This window comes from Taudactylus pleione, unplaced genomic scaffold (assembly GCF_031769625.1).
Source record: "Taudactylus pleione unplaced genomic scaffold, aTauple2 ptg000428l, whole genome shotgun sequence".
NCBI classification, from domain to species: Eukaryota; Metazoa; Chordata; class Amphibia; order Anura; family Myobatrachidae; genus Taudactylus; species Taudactylus pleione.
In genome coordinates, this window is record NW_028284830.1 from 1,779,945 (window position 1) to 1,806,234 (window position 26,290).

General features: G+C 46.7%; 1 protein-coding gene across 1 annotated transcript in view; it reads left to right on the forward strand.

Annotated features, from left to right (window-relative positions):
• Positions 1-26,290, forward strand: part of LOC148506082 (receptor-type tyrosine-protein phosphatase F-like) — a 149,093-nt gene that overhangs the window by 93,203 nt on the left and 29,600 nt on the right. The window contains exons 10-15 of the mRNA XM_088447311.1: positions 6,190-6,459; positions 6,618-7,199; positions 7,561-7,694; positions 8,183-8,327; positions 22,306-22,451; positions 23,728-23,869. Of these exons, the coding sequence (XP_088303437.1) occupies positions 6,190-6,459; positions 6,618-7,199; positions 7,561-7,694; positions 8,183-8,327; positions 22,306-22,451; positions 23,728-23,869 (1,419 nt within the window). The remainder of the gene's footprint in view (positions 1-6,189; positions 6,460-6,617; positions 7,200-7,560; positions 7,695-8,182; positions 8,328-22,305; positions 22,452-23,727; positions 23,870-26,290) is intronic.

Below are 26,290 nucleotides of genomic sequence, written 5' to 3' on the forward strand. Positions count from 1 at the left end.
GAGGTGAAATCACGCATCGCTCAGTGCTTTCTTTTGTTTCGAGTCTTTATGTCTCAGGTCGGCCCCGTGAGGTAGCTGCGCGCATGCTGACGGGCATTTCTTTCGCGACTGAAGGGGCGTCCAGACCTTACCAAGAGCTTTGCCGTTATTAAGGCCCTTAAGGGTTTGGCTCGCGCCTCACCTCGGCCAGTTGATAAGAGAAGGCCAATCGATATTCCCCTATTGCTTAAGCTGATAGCTGCGATTTTGGATGTTGTGGTTTCCCAGTTTGATGTTAATCTTTTCTGTTTAGCATTTTCAATGGCATTTCATGGCGCCTTCTGAATTTCGGAACTAGTTGCCCCTGCTGAATTAGCGTTTTCGCCCATGTCCCGTTCGGATGTCAGTATCAGGGTGGGGGGCTGTGTTGTGCAGAATACGGCGTTCTAAGACTGGTCAAATGGGTCGCTGCTGTTGGGTCGCCCTAGCAGCTTGCAAAGATGACCGTGTTTGCCCAGTACATCTGGCAAAACTTTGCATGGCATTGCGGCTTGTAGTTGGCGGCGCATGTTTGCTTCATGCTGACGGTTCGCCTCTTACCAAATATCAGTTCCAATTCATTTTTAGATGCTGTTTACTTCACATTGGCCTCTCCCCAGGGGATTTCGGGACCCATTCTATTAGAGTTGGCGCAGCTACTGCTGCCGCCGCGGCTGGGTTGTCGGTTCTGCAGATCATGGCCTTGGGGCTTTGGAAAGCTGCTCGTTATAAGTGTTATGTTAGACCGGTGACCGCGGGCTGAAACTACTGTTGTGTATTTCTTAATGTATTGTTTGCCTATGTGTCATGTGATTGTTCATTGTTAATCTTGTTCTATCTGTGTGTAGTTTGTCTTGTTATGTCTCCCCTGTCCATCCTACTCGGGTAATACTTGTCGCTTGTAACAAGGGGGGGTCTTGAGGGATTTTATTTTACCTGTCTAGACGGACTAATTCGGCCAAACATACAGTCCCTTAGAAAGGTTTTTGGTTTACCTCTTGCCGAGTTGTTTTGTTTTTTCCTCTCTCCATCCAACTCCCCCCCACCCCCCCTTCCCCTCCCTGGTTTTTCCTTATCGTTCTCTACTGTTGTCCAGGCTAATCTAGATTAAACTTAAAATTAAAATGCATTTGTTCAGTGTTTCATTAGGTAGCTAAAATTAAACTGGATATACAATATATCTTAATTAGCTTTAATTTTATACTTTAAAGTTTGTCATTCAACTTAAACATTAATTACTGCTTAGTTTAGAATTTAGTTATAATCAAAAAAAAAAATTGTGTTACGCTCCTGTCTGTTGCTTTTCTGTTATTTGCTCTATCTTCAATTACTATTGTAGCCGCAGTACGGCAATTTGGTGTACCCAAAGTGCTGATGATACATCTAGGTGGGAACAATGTTGGTTCCTGGATTGCCCTTGATTTACGGCTTGACTTTGTGTCAGATCTCTTCCTCATTATGGATGCTTGGCCTTTATGTACTGTCATGTGGTCATGCATTACCCCTAGGCAACAGTGGCATGGTGCTCGTTCTCCTAAAGCTTGCCTATGGGGTGTTCCGTGTCCTGTGCTTATTTTGAAGGGTTCAGCACCTTTCTGCATTGGTATTTTGAGGCTGGTACCGGGGGGCACGACTTGGCCCATTACCTGGACGATTTTCTGTGCGTCGGTCCTGCTGATTCCCCACGTTGCGGGTTTTTAGTTAGAGTCCATTCAACCCCCTTTTTTCCTTTTTTGGGGTTCCGTTTGCCAGCGAGAAAACCTTGGGCCCCGTTTCCCGGCTGTCCTATTTGGATATCGATACCTCGGATGGCTGCTGCAGAGTTCTGTCTGAGAAAATGTTCAACTTAAAACATGCCATTCAGGATTGCCTGGCTGTGGGTAAGCTGACACTGCGGCGTGTGCAATCTCTCCTGGGATTGCTCAATTTCTCATGCCGGGTGATTCCCATGGGTAGGATATTTTCCAGGACGCTCCAGAGAGCCACCGCGGGTGTTTCACAGGGCGCTTTGGGTGTTACCTTCGAGAGTCATGGTGCGCTGCCCCTTGGCCACCAGAGGGGTTTTCCAGGGTTTTAACTAAAGACCTGCTACTCCTTGAATTGTTTCCCATTATGATGGCTCTGGAACTGTGGGCCCCTGAGTTGCGCGATAGGAGTATTGTTTTTAGATGCGACAACCTAGGCTTTGTGCACGCTGTTAATGGACAGCACGCCTCTTCATTGCCAGCCTTGCGCTCGCTTGCGTAGTTAGTGCTGCGTTGCTTACAATTCAACACCTTGTTCAAGGTGATTCACATTTCGGGCTCTAACAATAACATTGCTGACGCGCTCTCACATTTCCTGTGGGACAGGTTTAGGTCGCTTGTTCCTGTGGCTTGTTTAGTTGGTGAGCCTTGCCCCCCCCCCCACCCCCCCTATGCTCGGCTGGTCATTGAGCCGGCATGGAGGGCCTAGCCGAGCAATCAATGCTCCGGCTACGTTTCGGGCCTATCAGAAGGCTTGGTCCGTATGGGAAAGCTACCTCCATCACCGCGGAGGTGAAATCACGCATCGCTCAGTGCTTTCTTTTGTTTCGAGTCTTTATGTCTCAGGTCGGCCCCGTGAGGTAGCTGCGCGCATGCTGACGGGCATTTCTTTCGCGACTGAAGGGGCGTCCAGACCTTACCAAGAGCTTTGCCGTTATTAAGGCCCTTAAGGGTTTGGCTCGCGCCTCACCTCGGCCAGTTGATAAGAGAAGGCCAATCGATATTCCCCTATTGCTTAAGCTGATAGCTGCGATTTTGGATGTTGTGGTTTCCCAGTTTGATGTTAATCTTTTCTGTTTAGCATTTTCAATGGCATTTCATGGCGCCTTCTGAATTTCGGAACTAGTTGCCCCTGCTGAATTAGCGTTTTCGCCCATGTCCCGTTCGGATGTCAGTATCAGGGTGGGGGGCTGTGTTGTGCAGAATACGGCGTTCTAAGACTGGTCAAATGGGTCGCTGCTGTTGGGTCGCCCTAGCAGCTTGCAAAGATGACCGTGTTTGCCCAGTACATCTGGCAAAACTTTGCATGGCATTGCGGCTTGTAGTTGGCGGCGCATGTTTGCTTCATGCTGACGGTTCGCCTCTTACCAAATATCAGTTCCAATTCATTTTTAGATGCTGTTTACTTCACATTGGCCTCTCCCCAGGGGATTTCGGGACCCATTCTATTAGAGTTGGCGCAGCTACTGCTGCCGCCGCGGCTGGGTTGTCGGTTCTGCAGATCATGGCCTTGGGGCTTTGGAAAGCTGCTCGTTATAAGTGTTATGTTAGACCGGTGACCGCGGGCTGAAACTACTGTTGTGTATTTCTTAATGTATTGTTTGCCTATGTGTCATGTGATTGTTCATTGTTAATCTTGTTCTATCTGTGTGTAGTTTGTCTTGTTATGTCTCCCCTGTCCATCCTACTCGGGTAATACTTGTCGCTTGTAACAAGGGGGGGTCTTGAGGGATTTTATTTTACCTGTCTAGACGGACTAATTCGGCCAAACATACAGTCCCTTAGAAAGGTTTTTGGTTTACCTCTTGCCGAGTTGTTTTGTTTTTTCCTCTCTCCATCCAACTCCCCCCCACCCCCCCTTCCCCTCCCTGGTTTTTCCTTATCGTTCTCTACTGTTGTCCAGGCTAATCTAGATTAAACTTAAAATTAAAATGCATTTGTTCAGTGTTTCATTAGGTAGCTAAAATTAAACTGGATATACAATATATCTTAATTAGCTTTAATTTTATACTTTAAAGTTTGTCATTCAACTTAAACATTAATTACTGCTTAGTTTAGAATTTAGTTATAATCAAAAAAAAAAATTGTGTTACGCTCCTGTCTGTTGCTTTTCTGTTATTTGCTCTATCTTCAATTACTATTGTAGCCGCAGTACGGCAATTTGGTGTACCCAAAGTGCTGATGATACATCTAGGTGGGAACAATGTTGGTTCCTGGATTGCCCTTGATTTACGGCTTGACTTTGTGTCAGATCTCTTCCTCATTATGGATGCTTGGCCTTTATGTACTGTCATGTGGTCATGCATTACCCCTAGGCAACAGTGGCATGGTGCTCGTTCTCCTAAAGCTTTGGACGAGGCTCGTAAAAGATCAATGCTGCAGTGACAAAATTTATGCTGTCTCATAGAGGTTTAGTTATTTACACATCCGTTAATACGGTACCGTGATAAGCATCTCTATAGGCCTGATGGGGTGCATTTGACAGAGCTGGTTTTTGTTTGTGGGAATGTTTGTTCACTAGCATAGGTCAGGTGGTTTAGTGTGTATGGTGGCGGGCTGTGATTCTCTGAGGTAGAATATTGCATTGGCGGGAAGTACGGCTTATCATCAGCCCGGCTGTAGTGTGTGTGCATTGGGTGTGCTCACCTTCTATCTATTTGTTGAGAAGTACTGTACCACCTCTACGGGGGCAGTACAGCCATCTAAGGATGGGATTGTGTTTGGTAGAAGGTCTATGCTTGATACCCAAGTGCAGTGTTTGACATCCACAGGGCAGACTCTGCCCGCAATGCTGTGTTTTGTTGTTGAGTTTCCATTGTTGGGCTGCTCTGTGTAAGTGCCGTCCTTCCAGCCACAATACAATATTTAGAATAATTAAATTAATTTCTTAAATAAATAGCTGACCTGTTTTAAAATCCATTACTGTCTCCGTGTGTTTATTCTTAGATAAGTTTGAAGTGTTTATATTTTATGGTACAATTACCACACACACTGGGCACACATCAGCCGTTACTAGGTTTATAGCATCACCAGTATACGGCATCTGTTGTTGGGGTGGTGCTAACCTCACCTTTTTAGTGATTTTGCTGCTGCCCCACTTGATTACTTGACTAAGGGCCTAAGGGCCTGATTCGGAGCCGGTCGCTATTTGCGGTCGTTCGTTCAACAAAAAGGGGTGGCTATTCAAATGAACCGTTCGCTCGTTGCGGTCTGTTGACGCCTCTATGTCTGAACGAGCGAACAATACTTGCGGTTGTAATTTTGAAAAATACGCCCCCTGGCCGCTCGCACCATACGTCATGTCCGCTGTTTATTAGATTAATCGAGTACATCGAACAGCGTATGAACTGCTCGCTATTCTTGTGGCTGGTGTTTGCTACCACAAATTTGCGAGCAGTTCTGGCTATAAAATAACCCAGTGACGTGGTCAATGACGCTCCAGTATTAATTATGCACACCCTTAAAACGTCCATTTTGACCTTTAAGCACGCCTGCGTTCTGATTTCCACTCCCCGTTTTCAAGCACCTTCCCCTGTTACCACCCACATACGCCTCCTCCTGTCACTCATATTAGCAGGCATTCGCTATTTAGCGAACAAACGATTTTCGGCCGCACTGACTGGTTCGCGCATGCATATAACGATCCGTACGCATGCGCAGTTGGGCAAACATCGCTCGGAGCGAACGAGCGGCCGCTTACGAGCGGCTCTGAATCAGGCCCTAATTCAGTACGGATCGCAATTTAATAGCAATTACGCACGCAGTCTCACTGCGATAGTATGCTAATCCATTGTGATCTATATGCCGTCGCAGCATTAAACAGGGACGCCCACCTTGCCTTACACACAACCGTAATGTTTAGCAAGACTGCAAAGCCATCGGTTACATCGAGTACCATCGCAGACTCGCACAAGCTCTAACCTTACTCAGGAATTGCTAACCTCATCACACGGTATGAGTACACAAGCTGCGTACGGCATCACAGTGGATAATTCATGCACGCCCATGCAACGGCGTTCAAACGTCTGCGTTTCACTGACCACCCTCACCCCCACAAATGGAACTTCCTGTTAATCACTCTGCAATGGGTCTGCGTAGTCTCTGCGATAGCAGTCCCGATCGCAGTGGCTGCGTACACTTGTAGAGATCGTAACAATCGGCCGATTGCGTGCATAATCGCAGTTGCGATCCTTGCTGAAGCCAGTAAAGTATCTCAAATAGAACAGCAAGATTTATGAATTCTGTAAAGAGAAGGATGAATTCTCTTCTCCTGAATTATCTCACCCACAGACAGTGACCACCAGCTGATTTTATTTCTAGCTGTGTATATTAGACACCCGTGTGTTTGTCTCCATTCGGTTGTAAGCAGTTGCTTAGAATCTGTCATGGATAGAGCCTAACCCATCATTGTTTACCACTTTTGCAGTCCGGCGTGTGGCACCACGGTTCTCCATCCCTCCTAGTAACCATGAAGTCATGCCAGGGGGCAGCGTAAACCTAACTTGCGAAGCAGTTGGGGCCCCCATGCCTTATGTAAAGTGGATGGCTGGCCTAGAGGAGCTGACCAAAGAAGATGAGATGCCCGTCGGCCGTAATGTTCTAGAACTCACCAATATTCGGGAATCTGCTAACTACACCTGTGTCGCTAACTCCTCTCTTGGCATGATTGAGGCTATTGGCCAGATTACTGTGAAAGGTAAGCGAGTCTGGGTGAATCTGAGAAGGGAGGTATAGGCAGACAATGGTATGATGGAGCGAAGACATGTCAGATATGATGTGATTTATGTTACTGTTATTACAGTACTATATATTCTATATATATATGTACTATCTGTTTATTGTCCGCTCTAGCAGCTTTGCCAAAGCCACCAGTAGCTGTCACCGTAACAGAGACAACAGCCACCAGTGTCACCTTGACTTGGGACTCTGGGAACCCCGAGCCACTCTCTTTTTATGTGATACAGTATAAGCCAAAGGCATGGGAAGGGTTAATCCAGGAGGTTGACGGTGTGGCTACCACTCGCTACAGCATTGGGGGGCTCAGCCCTTACTCAAAGTATGAGTTCTGCATCATTGCAGTTAACAACATCGGTCGTGGACCTCCAAGTGAAGCGGTAGAAGCTCATACGGGAGAACAGGCTCCCTCGGGTCCTCCTTTGAGAGTCCAGGCCCGAATGCTTAGCTCCAGTACTATGATAGTTCAGTGGGATCCGCCAGAAGAGACCAATGGACAAATTAGGGGGTTCCGGATATATTATACGTCAGACCGACATTTGCCCTTTAACTTGTGGCAAAAGCACAACGTAGTAGACAGTCTCTTGGCAACTATTGTAGAACTGACCACTGGGATGACTTACAGCATCCGTGTGTTGGCTTTCACTTCTGTAGGGGATGGGCCACCTTCTGATATGGTCCAAGTGAAGACCCAGCAGGGAGGTGAGTGTTTCATTGCGACTGCAAACACTTCTGTGACAAGCTGATACAATAAAGAGGAATAGATTTGTCAGTCAGGCACCTGTCGGTGAGATGCTGCTGTCATCTCCTCAGCTGATCCTATCTAGTGTTGTCTTCTGAATATGGCCGCTAAAGGATGTTCTGTAAGCATTAAGATGGATCACACTGTTCTTCATTTGTATGTGACAAGCTATCTGGTGCGACACTGCAGTATGATAAAGAATAGCAACTAACCATCTATAATAGTGGGTCTTGAGTAGGTTGAGGTTCCTGTAGCCTAGCATTGATGTATTGAGTCACTTACAGGACTTTAAAACCTTGTTCATGACTGTTTTCACCACAGTCCCAGCGCAGCCGATTAATTTCCAGGCAGAAGCTGAATCGGACACGCGCATAATGCTGACGTGGCGCTACATGACCCAAGAACGCATCACCTCATACGAGCTTCTGTATTGGGAAGGCCAGGATGGGCCACAGGTGAGTACAACACGTGATACTGCATCTGATTGTTCGCTATGGGCGACATCACATGGTCTCTGACTGCTATGGGTAACATCACATGACATCTGATTGGCTACTGTGAGTAACAGCCAATGACATCTGATTGGTTGCATTGGGTAACATCACATGACATCTGATTGGTTGCATTGGGTAACATCACATGACATCTGATTGGTTGCTATGGATAAAAGCACATGGTTTTACTACAGATATTAAAATAAGCATAGAATGTCAAATTACAAAAGTAAGAAACATTCTGAGATTAAATAAGCAGCAAATATTCACTACATGTACAAAAATAACTGTATTCTGAACTGCAATATTTCTGAAACCAATAACTGCTGATAAACATAAACCTATCACTATATCTGATCAGTGCTGTCTGTTATGTAATGTATAAACCGTGATCACACAAGATTCAATCATTTCCACCTGTGGCATTTTTTAATGTTGTATATTTGCAGCAAAAGGTGACCTTTGCTCCATCTTCATCTTATGCGGTTGAGGGACTGAAGCCTGACACCCTGTACAGTTTCCAGCTGGCAGCTTGGTCTTCAATGGGGCTCGGCGTTTACACGCCTGCGATCCAGGCCAGGACGGCACAGTCCAGTAAGTATCTGTGTGTGTGATGGTGGATATGATGTGTGTTTGTCTGGGATAGAGTGGCTCAGTTCAGTATCTGAAGGTGTCTGTACACACTGGGTCAGTCTGCAGTATACAAACCTGATCCCTACACGAGGGTAAGTTTGTGGTGTTGCATGCTGTCATGGCTATATTGTCACCCATCCTCCAGCAACATGGCCATATGGCACCCTGCTGCTTGTTTACAGAATGATAGGATAGCTAGATAAGCGCCCCGGTCTGTATGGAGTGAGTAGTGAGGTATATTTGCCCTAGTTCACTTATACGCCCTGTAATCTGCCAGTGTAAAATGGGTCGGGAAAATTACTGAAATCTTCTGTAGAAAATTCACCTCCACCAGGAGAGAACAGTAGTATATGTGCCTGGGTTACACCAGGAGAGAACAGTAGTATATGTACCTGGGTTATACCAGGAGAGAACAGTAGTTTATGTGCCTGGGTTACACCAGGAGAGAACAGTAGTATATGTGCCTGGGTTACACCAGGAGAGAACAGTAGTATATGTGCCTGGGTTACACCAGGAAAGAACAGTAGTATATGTGCCTGGGTTATACCAGGAGAGAACAGTAGTATATGTGCCTGGGTTACATCAGGAGAGAACAGTAGTATATGTGCCTGGGTTATACCAGGAGAGAACAGTAGTATATGTGCCTGGGTTGCACCAGGAGAAAACAGTAGTATATGTGTCTGGGTTACACCAGGAGAGAACAGTAGGATATGTGCCTGGGTTACACCAGGAGAGAACAGTAGTATATCTGCCTGGGTTACACCAGGAGAGAACAGTAGTGTATGTGCCTGGGTTACACCAGGAGAGAACTGTAGTATATGTGCCTGGGTTACACCAGGAGAGAACAGTAGTATATGTGCCTGGGTTACACCAGGAGAGAACAATAGTACATGTACCTGGGTTACACCAGGAGAGAACAGTGCTATATGTGCCTGGGTTACACCAGGAGAGAACAGTAGTATATGTGCCTGGGTTACACCAGGAGAGAACAGTAGTATATGTGCCTGGGCTACACCAGGAGAGAACAGTAGTATATGTGCCTGGGTTACACCAGGAGAGAACAGTGCTATATGTGCCTGGGTTACACCAGGAGAGAACAGTAGTATATGTGTCTGCGTTACACCAGGAGAGAACAGTAATATATGTGCCTGGGTTACACCAGGAGAGAACAGTAGTATATGTGCCTGGGCTACACCAGGAGAGAACAGTAGTATATGTGCCTGGGTTACACCAGGAGAGAGCAGTAGTATATGTGTCTGCGTTACACCAGGAGAGAACAGTAGTAGATGTGCCTGGGTTACACCAGGAGAGAACAGTAGTATATGTGCCTGGGTTACACCAGGAGAGAGCAGTAGTATATGTGTCTGCGTTACACCAGGAGAGAACAGTAGTATATGTGCCTGGGTTACACCAGGAAAGAACAGTAGTATATGTGCCTGGGTTATACCAGGAGAGAACAGTAGTATATGTGCCTGGGTTACACCAGGAGAGAACAGTAGTGTATGTGCCTGGGTTACACCAGGAGAGAACTGTAGTATATCTGCCTGGGTTACACCAGGAGAGAACAGTAGTATATGTGCCTGGGTTACACCAGGAGAGAACAATAGTATATGTACCTGGGTTACACCAGGAGAGAACAGTGCTATATGTGTCTGCGTTACACCAGGAGAGAACAGTAGTAGATGTGCCTGGGTTACACCAGGAGAGAACAGGGATGCAATGGAAGCTTGCAGGGATGAGATGGGAGCTTGCTGTGTCCTGCAGGGATGTAGTTGTAGCTGTATATTATTATTTCTTTACTTTTGAACACAGCATAACTTGGGCAGGAGATTGAGCCATTATGACACCAGCTATCTGCCTCCTGAGCTTCTGTGCTGAATGAGCTTTAGTAATAATAGAACAGTGGCAAAATACAAAGGCAAAAAGTAAAAAAAAAAAATGTAATGTGTCAGAGTACTAGGGTGTAATGCCCACTATCCAGGTCTACCATTGTCTTTCACTTCAGCTTTGTGTAAGTTTGTAAAATGTATTGGAGTACTTCCTTCCCTCTTAACAAGCCGTAAAATAACAACAGGGGGTAAATGTAATAGGGTGAGAGTTTAAAAAATGTGAGTTTTTTCATACTTTTTAAACTCGGCCAATCTAATAGAATCCTAGAACAGGCAAACTCGTATGTTTGTAGACTCAAAAACTCTCACGATTTAAACTCTCACTGAAGTTGTAAAACCGACACTGTTAAAATGTTTAAAATTGCATTAGTAACTCATCAGCATCCCGGATTCAACCTCACACTGAGCCTGGTTCAGAGGTGGATGCTACTGTGAATTTATGCTAATCCCGCAGCCAATGGGCTGTCTTGAAAAAACACATGCCCCCAACATGCCTGCCGATCACCGCCCAGGAGCGACCATCAGAATTGCATAGTCCACTGGCGGTAACACATGCGCAGCGCGTGTCAGATGCACGCGCAGATTAAAAACAACGGGCGCTTGCGTCCACCACTGATCATCATACTTCCCAATATGTCGCTGTGCAGCAATGCAATGTCCTGCAGGGATCAGCACAAGGCTTCTCGAAAGCTGGATACACACCAGACGATATATATCGTCCCAACATGGTTAGAAATTATATACATCGTATAGTGTGTACGCTCAATTCGTTGTTCCCAGCTCTCGTTTATTGAATCGTCCCATTGGATATGCAGGACATCCAAAGGGACGATTTAATGAACGAAGCGGTGTAGTTATACATGCAGCATGTAATGATACATCGTACAGGTGTACGACGGATCGTGCAGTGTGAACAGCACGCACGATGTATCATTTCAACTCTCGATGCATCGCTGGATTGCACTGTCATAAGGTGTGTGTCCAAGACTTCTCCCCTGCTGCTTCCAACCTCAGGAACTCACTCTCCCACCTCTCTAGACTGCCTATCATCCTGCATGAATACAGACGTGCCCAGAAAACACACCTGTTCACTAAAGCCCACCCGCTCTCCTTACACACTTATTTCACACCCTTTCTCCTCCCTCCTCATCTCTTCACACTTAACATCCCAGGTTTATCCACACCCCTCCAAGACTGTAAGCTACACGAGCAGGTCCGCCACCCTCATGGTTCTCACCTCGCAGAATCCCCTTCTCCAGTGCGCACCCACTCACAGGGCCTCAGAGCTCCATATTTTGGGGGTTTTTGCTTTTCTTTTAACTCTGAATGAGGCCCACCCCAAGGAACTATGATCTTTTCTGTCCTCTTCCCAGGGCTCCGGGTCATTGAGTATTACTTTTCGTAATGGTCAATCTCTTACAGTCATCTCACTGATTGATTTTTTTTGCCCCTGTACTGCCTGTTGGAACCTTTTTATGTTTTTCAGTTTGTCTTTACCGTTGTATTTCTCCCTATACAACGCTATGGCAACTTGGTGTTGTTACATAAGTAAAAGATAACATTGGTCATTTTCACAGATTCACAGACAGTGTAATGGTTAGCATTACTGCCTCACAGCACTGAGGTTTTGGGTTTGATTCCCACTATGGCCCTAACTGTGCGAAGTTTGTATACTCTCCCTGTGCTTTCGTGGGTTTACCCCAGGGACTCTGGTTTCCTCCCACATTCAAAAAATATACTGGTAGGTTAATTTGCTCCCAACAAAAATTAACCCTAGTGTGTATGTGTGTGTACATGTGATAGGGGATATAGGGGCCTATTCATTAAACGTAAAAATTCAATGGAGATAATTAGCTAATTATAGGTGGAATTCATCATTCCACCTCTCCATAAGTATCTATTCCGAAAAGCTGTCATTTTTGCGATGACAGCTTTTTGGGAAATAGATACTTTTCCCTGCCTACACTACCTTATCGCATCTGGAAACAGTGCTGCGCATGCGCTGTTACATCTGTAAAACCAGCGCATGCGCAGCACTGCCTACAGATGCGTTAAGTTTGTGTACCCCCCCCGACCCCCCCGCCCCTGCTCACCCCCTGCCCCCGACTTACCTGTCCGCGCAGCAGCCTCCGGCTCCGTCCTGCTGGTCTGTCATGTGGTTTCCCAGCAGACCACATGACAGATTAGAAAAAAAAAAAAAAACTTTTTTTTTTTTTCGAAACTTTCTTGTGCTCTGCTGGGGAGCACACATGTCCGGCCAGCCTCCGAAGCCTGAGGACGGAGCAGAGAGCCGGAGGGACTCGTCGGGGGACCTGCACACGCGGATACAGGTAAGTCGATTCTGCTATTCGCCACCTCACAGTGGCGAATAGTAACTGCATCAAATTCCGAAAATTCATAATTTTCGGAATTTGATGAATACCACAATTTCCACATCCCCATACTAATGTACCTATACTAATGTACTAATGTATGGGGAGTGTGGAAACTAATGCAGGGGAACTTAGCAAGGAGATATCTGTGATATCTCCTGTGCTAAGTCTGTTCATGAATACCAAAATAACGTTATTTAAGGAAAATTTCCTTAAAAACGTTATTTTAGTGTTGATGAATAGACCCCATAGACTGTAAGCTCCTCTGGGGCAGGGACTGATGTTGAATGAGCAAACATTCTCTGTAAAGCGCTGCGGAATATGTGTGCGCTATATAAATAACTGGTAATACATAAATAAATGTACAAGTGAATCCTTTTGCAGTTTGTTCTCGGTTGCTATGCGAGGCATTACCACCTGGATATTTTTAGATGGCAAAAAAAAATTGGATTACTGTAGTAAAGCCAGATGCCGTAAGCTGCAAAGAAGCCAGTAGAGGAACGGAGAGAAAAAGAAAACCTTTGGATCTGGCAGCGTGGAGTACAATATTCTGCATGTCAATGGCTGCTGAATTGTTAGAACCCCGCGGGGTGCTGGAAGGTTGCTCTCAGCCTTGGCTGAGCCGCTGGTCTCACATGGACAGAAATATGTGTTGGGCTGGAGCTGGCTGTCTGCAAATAAGAATAAACTTGCATCAGAATTTATTAGCGGAGCAAGTCTTAAATAAGTTTTCTCCTCCCTGGGCTCGGTAGAATGCAGCTCTCCTTAAATATTTCTGCTTCAAGGTTCCCTCCGTGGCAGCGGTGTCTCCCTTTGTAAAATGGCCATCCTTGTCTCTGACAGGCAGCAGATTTAGGGCGGCTCTAAGAGAGAGGTTGGAAACAGCGTGATTATTGCTCCCATCAGCAATCCTTCTCTGTTCTTCCCTGATCTTCCCTTCTTGGCAGTTCTCATTGAACTTTCCTGTACAGTAGGGTTGTGCACCGGCCACTTTTCGTGTTTTGTGTTTTGGTTTTGGATCTGGATCTTTCTTCGTGTTTTGGATCTGGATTGGTTTTGCCAAAACCACCCTTCCGTGTTTTGGGTTCTGGGTTTTGTGTTTTGGATCTGTATTTTTTTTTAAAAAGCATAAAAACAGCTAAAATCACAGAATTTGTGGGTTTTTCTGCTCCTATGCTATTATTAACCTCAATAACCTTAATTTCCACTCATTTCCAGTCTATTCTGAACACCTCACACCTCACAATAGTGTTTTTATGTCCAAAAGGCTGCACCGAGGTAGCTGGATGACTATGCTAAGAGATACGAGTGGGCGGCACAAACACGTCTAGGAGTGACACTGCAGTGGCAGACAGGATGGCAGTTTGAAAAACTAGGCCCCAAACAGAACATAATGCAAAGAAAAAAAAGAGGTGCAAGATGGAATTGTCCTTGGGTCCTCCCACCCACCCTTATGTTGTATAAACAGGACATGCACACTTTAACAAACCAATCATTTCAGCGCCAGGGTCTGCCACACGACTGTGGCTGAAATGACTGTTTCGTTTGGGCCCCCACAAAACAAGCTGGCAATTAATCTGTCCCTGCACAAACTGGCTCTACGGAGGCAAGATGTCGTCCTCATCCTCATCCACCGATTCCTCACCCTCTTCAGTGTTGTGTACATCCTCATCCTCACAGAGTATTAACTCGTCCCCGCTGGAATCCACTACCACAGGTCCCTCTGTACGTTCTGGAGGCTGGTCTCCCTGGAAGAGTTGATAATTAATTTTTATGAACATCATCTTCTCCACATTTTGTGGAAGCAACCTCCTACGCCTTTCGCTGACAAGGTTCCCGGCTGCACTAAACACTCTTTCGGAGTGCACACTGGAGGGGGGGCAACTCAGGTAAAATAGAGCCAGTTTGTACAGGGGCCTCCAAATTGCCTCTTTTTCCTGCCAGTACATGCACGGACTGTCTGACATGCCTACTTGGATGCTGTCACCGATGTAATCCTTTAACAGACAGACGCACGCTTGTCGCTGCTGCTTTGAGGATGCAGGTGCGGCTACAGCCCACACAATTCACAAAGACAGAAAAAAAAAGAAGAATTTTTTTATTGTTTGTGTAGTGCACTTTGAAGGTTACACCACCCTTTAACAGACAGACGCACGCTTGTCGCTGCTGCTTTAAGGATGCAGGTGCAGCTGCAGCCCACACATTTCACAAAGACAGAAAAAATAAGAAGAATTTTTTTATTGTATGTGTAGCGCACTTTGAGGGTTACACCACCCTTTAACAGACAGACGCACGCTTGTCGCTGCTGCTTTAAGGATGCAGGTGCGGCTACAGTCCACACATTTCACAAAGACAGGAAAAAAAAGAAGAATTTTTTTATTGTTTGTGGAGCGCACTTTGAGGGTTACACCACCCTTTAACAGACAGACGCACGCTTGTCGCTGCTGCTTTAAGGATGCAGGTGCGGCTACAGCTCACACATTTCACAAAGACAGAAAAAAAAAGAAGAATATTTTTATTGTTTGTGGAGCGCAATTTGAGGGTTACACCACCCTTTAACAGACAGATGCACGCTTGTCGCTGCTGCTTTAAGGATGCAGGTGCGGCTACAGCCCACACATTTCACAAAGACAGAAAAAAAAAGAAGAATTTTTTTATTGTTTGTGGAGCGCCCTTTGAGGGTTACACCACCCTTTAACAGACAGACGCACGCTTGTCGCTGCTGCTTTAAGGATGCAGGTGCGGCTACAGCCCACACATTTCACAAAGACAAAAAAAAAAGAAGAATTTTTTTATTGTTTGTGGAGCGCACTTTGAGGGTTACACCACCCTTTAACAGACAGACGCACGCTTGTCGCTGCTGCTTTAAGGATGCAGGTGCAGCTACAGCCCACACATTTCACAAAGACAGAAAAAAAAAGAAGAATTTTTTTATTGTTTGTGGAGCGCACTTTGAGAGTTACACCACCCTTTAACAGACAAACGCATGCTTGTCGCTGCTGCTTTGAGGATGCAGGTGGAATCTAGATGGGATTTGGAACCGGGGACACACTACCTCCATCAATTGTCTAAATCCCACTGCACTAATGGCGGATACCGGACGCACGTCTAACACCAACATAGCAGTCAAGGCCTCAGTTATATGTTTTGCTTCAGGATGACTGCTGTCGTACTTCATCCTCCTCGCTAGGGACTGTTGGAGGGTCAATTGTTTAGTAAAAGTAGTGGTGTTCCTACTTCCTCTCTGGGATGATGAACACCTCCCAGCAGCAGCAACAGCACTAGGAGGAAGTGGTTCTTGATCTTTCCCTATTTTATTTTTATCGGAGAAAGTTTGGTCCTCCATTTATGTTATATTGATATATACGTGCGGCTAAGGCGCACACAAACACAGAAAATATTTTTTTATTTTTGCTGGAGAGTAGTGCACTTTGTGGATTACACCACCCTTTAAGAAATGAGCCAGCCGGCCCTTTACTTATGGGACACAGGCGCACGCTTGGCACTACTTTGTTGATGCACGTGTGGCTACTGCGCACACAATTCACAAACACAAAAAAATTTACTTTTTATTTTGTTTGGAGTGCCCTTTGGGGGTTACAGCACCCTTTAGCGGTCAATCCAGCCGGCCCTTTATTTATGGGACACAGGCGCACGCTTGCCACTACTTTGTTGATGCACGTGCGGCTACTGCGCACACAATTCACAAACACAAAAAAATATATTTTTTTATTTTGTTTGGAGTGCCCTTTGGGAGTTACAGCACCCTTTAACGGACAAGCCAGCTGGCCTTTTACTTATGGGACACAGGCGCACGCTTGGCGCTGCTCCTTTGTTGATGCACGTGCAGCCACAGTGCACACAATTCACAAACACAGAAAAAATATTTTTTTTTTTAGCACTTGGGGGGAGCACCCCTGATGGACAGAGCACCCCCTGGACAACACTACAGCACCCCTTTAGGACTGGGACACTGCACAGGACTTTGGAGTGGACACAGCCCCTATGGACAACTGAAAGCACAACACAGTCCAGCCAGCCCCTATGGACTTTGAAGTAGTGGACACAGCCCCTGTGGACAACAGCAGCACAGCACAGCACAACACTACATTGCACTACACTACACAGCCCAGCCAGCCCTAACTCCCACCCTCTCTCTTCACTGTCCACAGCCGAGTGAGAAAATGGCGCCGACGCGGGTACCTTATATAGGATCCAAAACCCGCGAGACCCGGAAGGCGGGATGATGACGTTTTTCCTCGATTTCAGATCCGAGTCAGGCGGGAAAAGTCAAGCCTGACTCGGATCGGCCTCGGATCGGGGGGGGCTCGGGGGGGGGTTCGGATTTCAGAAATCCGAACCCGCTCACCCCTACTGTACAGTAAGATGATTCTGCTTCATGACAGGAGGGGATCTGTAGGGATTGTCTGCAAATCCGGGTCAGGTAGAATAATTACGTTGATCACAGAGTATTTCTGGTGGATGGTTTTGGAGAATAAGGGGCATATTTATCGACTGGTCCCTGATCCGGTGATAATCAGGTTTTTACTGACACTTACCCTGGTAAGAAAAACCTTATTACTGACTTATCTAAACCAGGGGTGGGAAACCTTTTTTCTGCTGAGAGCCATTTTGATATATGTAACATTATTTGCGAGCCCGGTATAGGCCACGCCCTCCATGTGACGCCACACGGGGCGGGGCCACAATCGCCGGTGATTACAGCAATGCCCTTTGCATCCTAAGGATGCTCCATGCAGCACTGCAGCATAGATTCTGGCTGCAGGGTGCCGTTCTAGGCACCCCGTAAGCCAGATGAGGCCAGCAGAAAAAAGTTCAGGGGGACAGACCAAATGATTCCGCGGGTTTTATACGGCCTCCGGGCCTGAGGTTCCCCATCCCTGATCTAAACAATAGCTGCTGAGGGGGTTGCTGAGTGATTTTGGCCCAGAGCAGCAAGCGATGCAGTAACTTATCCCCAGTTTCCTTAGTTGGGTTCCTGCGTGTGAGAGCTTTCAGAATTGGGGCTAAATGTAATGGAGTGCGAGCCGGAGCCACTGCAGGAATACATGTGAGTATGACCATATTTTTAAAGTAGCAAGCATGTTACAGGCTAAACCAGCTTAGTTGAGCTATTAACATTCTTGCTGTTTTAAACATATGGATATACTCTCATGTATTCGCACAGCGGTGCCTGCTTGCGGTCTATTACATTTAGCCCTTGGGCTCCAGTTCTACTAATTTAATTCAATTGAATTAATAAATAATATTGAAGAGTATAGCATTTAAAAAAAAAATTGTTTTATTATAGTAACAATGCAAGTTTATTACTGTTACGTTTGTTACGTTTGTTCGCTTGGGAACGCCTCCGTTTGTGAAGCCACCCCCCGACAACGCCTACAAAACAGGGCGAGCTGTCAATCAACATCGACAGCCGCCCCTTTTGTAGGGAGTCCTGGAGCGAGCGCTTTTGCTCTCGCTCCGGGGCTCGTGCACACGCAGTGCACACTCCAAGCGTGCGCACTGGGCCACCATCGTCCCGGTTGCGAGCGCTCAGCGCTTGCGACTGGGTCTGAATCAGGCCCTGTATCCCCTGGAGGAACCCCCCAACACCTACACACACACCTAAGTAGAACTATTCCAAAGACGCGTGGGTATGAGGTTATGAAAACCCTGGTGACCAACCCGATTTAACGCCAGTGGGTTTCAACTCTAAAACAGGGGCAGAAAGTTCAAGAACAACCAATACTCACACTAAGCTGCATGCTTATGGCGGCATAAGTTGTTGATGACAAATGTCAGCACTGATCTGTTTTAAATCTTAACATGTAATTGCTGCAGAAATTTAAAAGCTTGTTAATGTAAACCCCCCTCCCCGCAAAAAAACAAAACTCACATTCTATGAAAATGCGGATTGGTCTGTGTAGCATAATTCTATGTACAGTCTGATATTAATGTAATGTCATTATAATGTAAACCTATAGCTGGAGAAAGACTCTGTCTGGTGGCTACGTAGATGCTTGTTGTTATCTCTTGCAACGTGTGAGACATCCCTCTTCTGTAGCACACATAGGCCGTCATTCAGAGGCGGTCGCAACCCCAGGGAGCTTCCTGTTCTGATCGAGCAGGAAACTCCCCACTGACATCACTGCTGATGTCAGTGCGGCCGCCCACAAAACGGCAGCCGCCCCTTTTGTAGTGAGCTCCGGAGCGAGAGAATGCGGCCACTGCGTGTGCGCAGGACCTTAACATCGACCCGGTTGCGAGCACTCAGCGCTTGCGACTGGGTCTGAATGAGACCCATAGTGCTTTCTCACTGCTGAATCCTGGATGTCCCACTTCCTACAGATAACCTGTGCTGGCTGCTTCCAGCTACAGCCTGTTACTTTATTAGTCATTGACTGTCACAGAGGATGGTAGTTAGATTTACATCGCTCATCCATCACTGCAGCCTGTAACGGCCCAGTAAGCTGATAAGCACATAGAGATGAGCGAGCATGGGGGGGGGGGGAGAGGACCGAGTTTAAAATGATGCAATTTTTCCTGGCTGAGCTCTGCAGGAATTGCCTCCATTTCTCTGCGATGATGGCCGGACCCGTCAGCTGCAATTGCATGTGCCACTAACATCATGTCGCTGGCGCATGGAATGGCACGAGCGGGGAGCTCAGTCTACTTCCGTCATACTAGTGGAGATAATAGGCTATTATGACTTCCTGATAGAAGGTGGTTCTGTAATAGGGAGACTGCAGAACTGTCATCCGCATCTGTCCTCCTATGTCACCGCCATCACACACATTAATTACATCTATGTCATCGCCATCACACACATTAATTACATCTATGTCACCACCATCACACACATTAATTACATCTATGTCACCGCCATCACACACATTAATTACATCTATGTCACCGCCATCACACATTAATTACATCTATGTCACCGCCATCACACACATTAATTACATCTAAGTCACCGCCATCACACACATTAATTACATCTATGTCACCGCCATCACACACATTAATTACATCTATGTCACCGCCATCACACATATTAATTACATCTATGTCACCGCCATCACACACATTAATTACATCTAAGTCACCGCCATCACACACATTAATTACATCTATGTCACCGCCATCACACACATTAATTACATCTATGTCACCGCCATCACACACATTAATTACATCTATGTCACCGCCATCACACATTAATTACATCTATGTCACCGCCATCACACACATTAATTACATCTAAGTCACAGCCATCACACACATTAATTACATCTATGTCACCGCCATCACACACATTAATTACATCTATGTCACCGCCATCACACATATTAATTACATCTATGTCACCGCCATCACACACATTAATTACATCTAAGTCACCGACATCACACACATTAATTACATCTATGTCACCACCATCACACACATTAATTACATCTATGTCACCGCCATCACACACATTAATTACATCCATGTCACCGCCATCACACACATTAATTACATCTATGTCACCGCCATCACACACATTAATTACATCTATGTCACCGCCATCACACACATTAATTACATCTATGTCACCGCCATCACACACATTAATTACATCTAAGTCACCGCCATCACACACATTAATTACATCTATGTCACCGCCATCACACACATTAATTACAACTTTAACACAGAATGAAACTTTTAATTGCCTCATTATCTTTAGTTGTCACAGCAATATCAGTGTCTTGGCACGAGCGCGGAAAAACTTGTATCATGTGCTGTTGGCGCACTACAAGTCATTCCTTACTGGCTTAGTATAAACTCATTTGTACTGTTGAATTCTCTCTTCCTGCCAGTGATCTGAAATAATTTTATGTATATTGAGCTGGACCAATCCTCATAACAATGCAGCTTATCAGTTTACTAGGAACTTGTGATATCTTTGAAACTTAGGGGTATGTTTGCTAAATGGCGACTGTTGTAATCCAGCATCTCTCTGCGGGTCTGGCACTGAAATTGAAAACGGCAGTGATATTGGGCCTGATTGCTGCAGTAGGCATCGCAGATCCGAGTTCTGCATTCCAAAGGTGTGTGATATGTACTACCGCCGGCCGCATGACCGGTGGTTCAAATCCCAACAGCGACTGCCAGACAAAGGAGGAAATCCCGATCGTCCTAAAGGTAAGAATAAACTAATCTAGTTCTACCCCCTAACGCTAACCCTCCTTTAGCGTGCCTAACCCTAACCTCCCCCCCTGTGCCTAAACCTAACCCCCCCTTCCCCGCTGCCTAAACCTAAGTCCCCCGGGGGGGGTGACTAACCCTAACCTCCCCCCGGGGGTGCCTAACCCTAACTCTTCCTCCCCCTAGCCTAACCCTAACCTCCCAGGGGGGTGCCTAACCCTAAATCCCCCCTGGGAGCCCTAAACCTAACCCTCCCCCCCCCTCCCCGCGGCTGTCCGATCGAAGTGATGCCGTGCGCCGGACTCCCGGCGTCTGTAAAATGACAGGCATCAAGATTTAGAAGCCTGTCATTCAACCCTCGCTGGGCTTAAGTAGTCTTGGAGCCGGCGGTCGGCATTTAGACCGTCGGCTTCCAGACTACATCCCATTCCGAAGAATTAGCATTGGATCACCGTTGCTACCATCTGTCGCTATGTCCGCAGTCTTTGCCAATCTGAGTATGTTTAAGCTTACATAGAATGGGTGACAGAACTAACCTACGGGGGCCAGGAAAATCTGCGTCGGAATACGCAGACCCAGGGCTCGGCACATCCACAAAATGGAGGCAACACTCCTCCATTTTGGGGAGCGGCCTCCATCGCTACCCTTTTCCCGCTCTCAAACGGTCACAGTCTGTCAATCATGCTGCGGGTTCCAGGGCACTGCAACCGGGGCTGCAGTAACATCGCAGCACATGTGCACGGTGGCCTCCATGTACGCACAGTCCACCCACCGCCTGATTTGTACGCAAACCATAGAGTTTGTGTACAAGTCGGTATCAGGCCTGTTAAACGCAAAGCCTGTCGAGAAGTTGCAGCTTGCAAATGCGCCACTTAGTAAATTTACTTCTTTTATCACTGATTCCTAGCAGACCAATACACTGCATTCTCATGAATATTGCCCAGAAACTATCTCTAGAGCAGTGATTCCCAACCTCGGTCCTCAGGGTACACTAACAGTCCTGTACAGGGGCGGATCTAGAATTTTCTTTTAGGGGGAGCGGTTAAACAATGATTCCTGCTTCCCCATTCTCTCTAGTCCTGACTCTGTCTCCTGTAGACTCTGTGAACCTCTACACTATGTCATAGAAGCAGTGGCGTAACTAGGGTAAGTGTCACTCAGTGCATGCCTGGCAGAGACGTAACTAGACTTTTTGGTGCCCTGTGCCAGAAAGAGTATTGGTGCCCCCCTCATTTTTCAAAGGGACATGATGCACCCAAAAAAGGGGAATTGCCTCATGGGGAAGGGCCAGGGAAGAGATAGGAGAGGCCAGGAGATGTTGGGGATGAAATAAGAGGAAGCTATAAGTGAGAATGATAATAAAAATTTATTTGACAGGCCCAAACAGCGCCCCCTGACCTGTGGTGCCCTGTGCGATGGCACCGGCCGCACTACTCTAGCTACGGCCCTGATGCCTGGTAACATATATGTCTTTTTCTGCAGGTGAGCCGATCTTTATCCGGAAGCCAGATGACCAAATTGGAATATCAGGTGGCGTGGCCTCTTTTGTGTGCCAGGCCACGGGAGATCCTAAGCCACGAATCACCTGGATGAAGAATGGGAAGAAAGTCAACTCCCTGCGCTTTGAGGTAATTGCCAGATCTGGGAGCAAGTGCCGTCCCCTCCCCTGTCTGTCACTCTGTGAGCTCTGATGGGTAGAAGCTAATGAGGCCTATTATGGGGAGACAGAATATCCTATCAGCACTATGCAGCGGCCAGAGAGAGAGATCTCATTCATGTAATGGCTGCGGCCCGGCTCCCTCCTGATCTGGGGCTGTTTCCTGTCAGGCTTTGTAGGCAGTGAGGAGAGATCACTCTCCATTCTCAGTGTCACTGATAAGTAAATGGGATCTATTCAAATAAAATGAGAATTGGACGCTGCTTTTCAGACCCTCACAAAGATTAAATGGGTTGGATTTAAAAAATTGTAAGCCAGTATTATGGAATGAAAAAGATAAACTAGAAATGAGCAGAGGAATTGGCTGTTTTGTATCAGATTGTCTCGCTGCTTCTCTTTCCATATCTGTTGTCTAATTTCTTTGTTTTTGGTGCCTGACTGTCTCTCAAACACGAGTGCCTGTCTTCTAGCCTGTATTTCTGTGTGACTCTTCTGCAGAGTTGGACTGACCCATAGGAGTACAGGGGGAACCCCCGGTGGGCCCCACTGCATGAGGCCTCACCCCCTCCTCTAGGGATCAGGTTCCAGACAGTGCACTTGAATTATACATGTTACATTATACTGCAAAGTAATAGTGTATTTTCTACAATGCAATGCTGTTATTTATCTGCTACATTATCATGCATACACTAGCAGCATATATATGGGCCTATGTATGGGCCCCTATCACTGCATTGCCCTGGGCCCTTCATGCCTCAGTCCGACACTAATCTTCTGTTATGGAGCTTTTTTTCATGGTGTTCTGAACCAGCCCATAGTTTTACTATGTACTGTATTCATGTTCAGAGCTCCTGTTGGATTCATATATAAAAAGTGGTTACGCACAAACAATCAGGAAATGTAACTGGGCAGAGTTAGAACCATCTGTAATCAATAAAGGGCATTACAATGTTTTCAGCAGGATACAGTGTTTCAGCTCCGCCTACTCCTACATGTCCGTGTGTACACAAGTTTCAAGTGGGAGGGGCTAGGCCAACAATAAGAGCCAATGAAAACATTAACAACTTAAAGTTTCAATGAGGCTCCTGTCAAGCTCATACTGGGGAGAGTCATGTCTCAAAAGCACTTTTTTTTATTTTTTATCAAGGACAATTCATACATCAAAATGAAATTGTTGGCAAAGACAGGCGTGCAGTATACATTCTGTTATCTCCTGGAGGACTGATGTGTACATGTCTCTTCCTTAGGTCATAGAGTTTGATGACGGATCAGGGTCTGTCCTACGAATACAGCCTCTCCGTGTTCATAGGGATGACGCAATATATGAGTGTACAGCAACCAACAGCGTGGGTGAAATCAACAGCACCGCCAAGCTCACCGTACTGGAAGGTAGGAAACTATTGGGATTCATTGCGCTTTGATATGATGTGATTATGCTTTAGCGGTGAGCGACCTGTGACTTTCCAGCTGTTGTGGAATGAAAAACTCCCAGCATGCCATGCTCTTAACGGTGAAGCAAGTGCTTAGGGTCTGTTTTCCCTGAAGAGGTTCTGCAGGAGCTGAGATGCCTGTTTCTCTGTTATAGCTAAGGATACCTAAAAGGGATCCGGATTAGTGAAAATGGGCTCCAGCTGTTAGTGTGTCTCCAGTTATGTATCCCAGGGTCCTTCCTCTGACTAGATCACACCGAGAAGCTGACGTTGTTTCTCTGTGCACAGACCAGTATTACAGTATTAGCAGTGTCTCATCTCGGGCCACCTTGAAAGTGAAATCCTTTACTGAGGGGGTCAGGCCATAGTAGGTATCTCTCTCCTGTAATTACTCTCCAACAGCCCAGAACAGCCTCCTATTGAATTGGAGGCATCCTTGGCCTCCCTGGGCTCTGTCATGAGCATGACAAATGCTTCCTCTAAGGACCACTAGAGGGATTGGATCAGAGAGCAGACATTGATCTCGCAGCTGGCCACCTGCCACCCCACTTACCTGCACACTTCCCCAATGAGATGATCTCATCCTTCACAATATCCCGGGAAAATATGCCACATAAAATATAATTAGTTGATTGAAAGAGCAGTGTGACTATGGTGGTGATCTCATCGCTGTGCTGCACACAGGCACCCTGTTTAATTAAACTCTTTCAGAAACCAGGTTAGTAGATGTTTCACCGAGGTCAAGCACGTAGGATAACTGTAGTTGGTTAAACATTATTAAGTTTAGATGTCATGGATTTCCGTTTACTTAAAGCGAAAATGATGGTAACATTACAATGTTGATGATACATTATCAACATAGATGCGTTTAATGAAAGTTAGTGTACGAGTTATACGTACATGATTTAAATAATGTCTTATTGTAGAGAAAGGAGATTGATGTCCAGTTTTCTAAACAAGCGTCCCAGGGAAAATCACGTGTTTGTGGTTTTATTTAGCTAGTGAACTGTGTCATTGGCAGAGCTATAATCATCACAGCCCAATTTGAGTAGTTGTTTTATGGTGGACGGTAGCAGACGGTGATTTCGAGAAATGACCGCATCATACATCACCTCTCTGAATTATACATATGAAGCTATGAAGCACCGTTTACTCCTTTGGTTTTTTGGGGGGAACCATGTTATTACTTGTGGCATAATTTCTGTATTCTCATGAAAGCTCCTAGGCCCAGTGCAGGCAGGGCCGGATTAATAATGGGGCTGATGGAGCTACAGCTCCAGGTCCACCACCAGAATAGGCCCACAACAGCATCTGCCGTGTGGGCCATTACACAGACAGGAAAAAATTTCCTGCTTCATTAGCCTGCCAGTCCAAGGCCACGCCCCCTCAACCCCAGCCTCAACCACCCTCCCCCCCTGCCTTGCTGCTGCGCCGGGAGATTACAAGATGGTAGCATAGACAGCAGTGCAGTAGAAGGCTTAATTAGTCTTCCCTGCACCGCTAATGCACAGTGACTCGACGCCGCCTCTGCGCCACGTGACGTCACTGCATCTGACGTCACTATGATGCCGTCCGCCACCACCGCGCCCAGAAGTATCCTGGCCAGGTCCAGCAGTACAACCAACACAGGCACAGCAGACACAGCTGCTCTTTGAAGGCAGCCCGGCAGCGGAAGGGTGTCTGATCCTCCTAACTGAGGTGAGGTGTCTTTTTGTGGAGCTGCGCGGCGGCGGCCGCTGGGAGACGCACCCATGGCCGCCAGGTGTATTTGGAGGGCCAGCACCTGGGGAGGGGGAGTTGCCGGGCGGCTGTCGATACACGCCGGCCCGGCAGCATGGAGTGTCTTCTGTGACAGGCAGCCTAGCAAACCATCAGATTGGCTGCCTGTCACTACAGTGCGCCGGCCTCGCGGAGCTCAGTGTGGTGAGCAGGGAATGTCCAGAGACTACTCACCACACCGATATACAAAGTGCTGCAGAGCCGACTGAAAGCTCCTCGCAGCCAGTGCACTGTAATGACAGGCAGCCTATCCAATGTCACGGCTGCCAGGCCCTGGGGAATATGGAGAGCTGCCCCCAACACTGTGGCTCTGTCCAGTGTCCCAGCCCTCAATGTGCGCCTCTGCATCAGTCCCCAATGTGTGCCTCTGCATCAGTCCCTCAATGTGTGCCTCTGCATCAGTCCCTCAATGTGTGCCTCTGCATCAGTCCTTCAATGTGTGCCTCTGCATCAGCCCCTCAATGTGTGCCTCTGCATCAGTCCCTCAATGTGTGCCTCTGCATCAGCCCCTCAATGTGTGCCTCTGCATCAGCCCCTCAATGTGTGCCTCTGCATCAGCCCCTCAATGTGTGCCTCTGCATCAGCCCCTCAATGTGTGCCT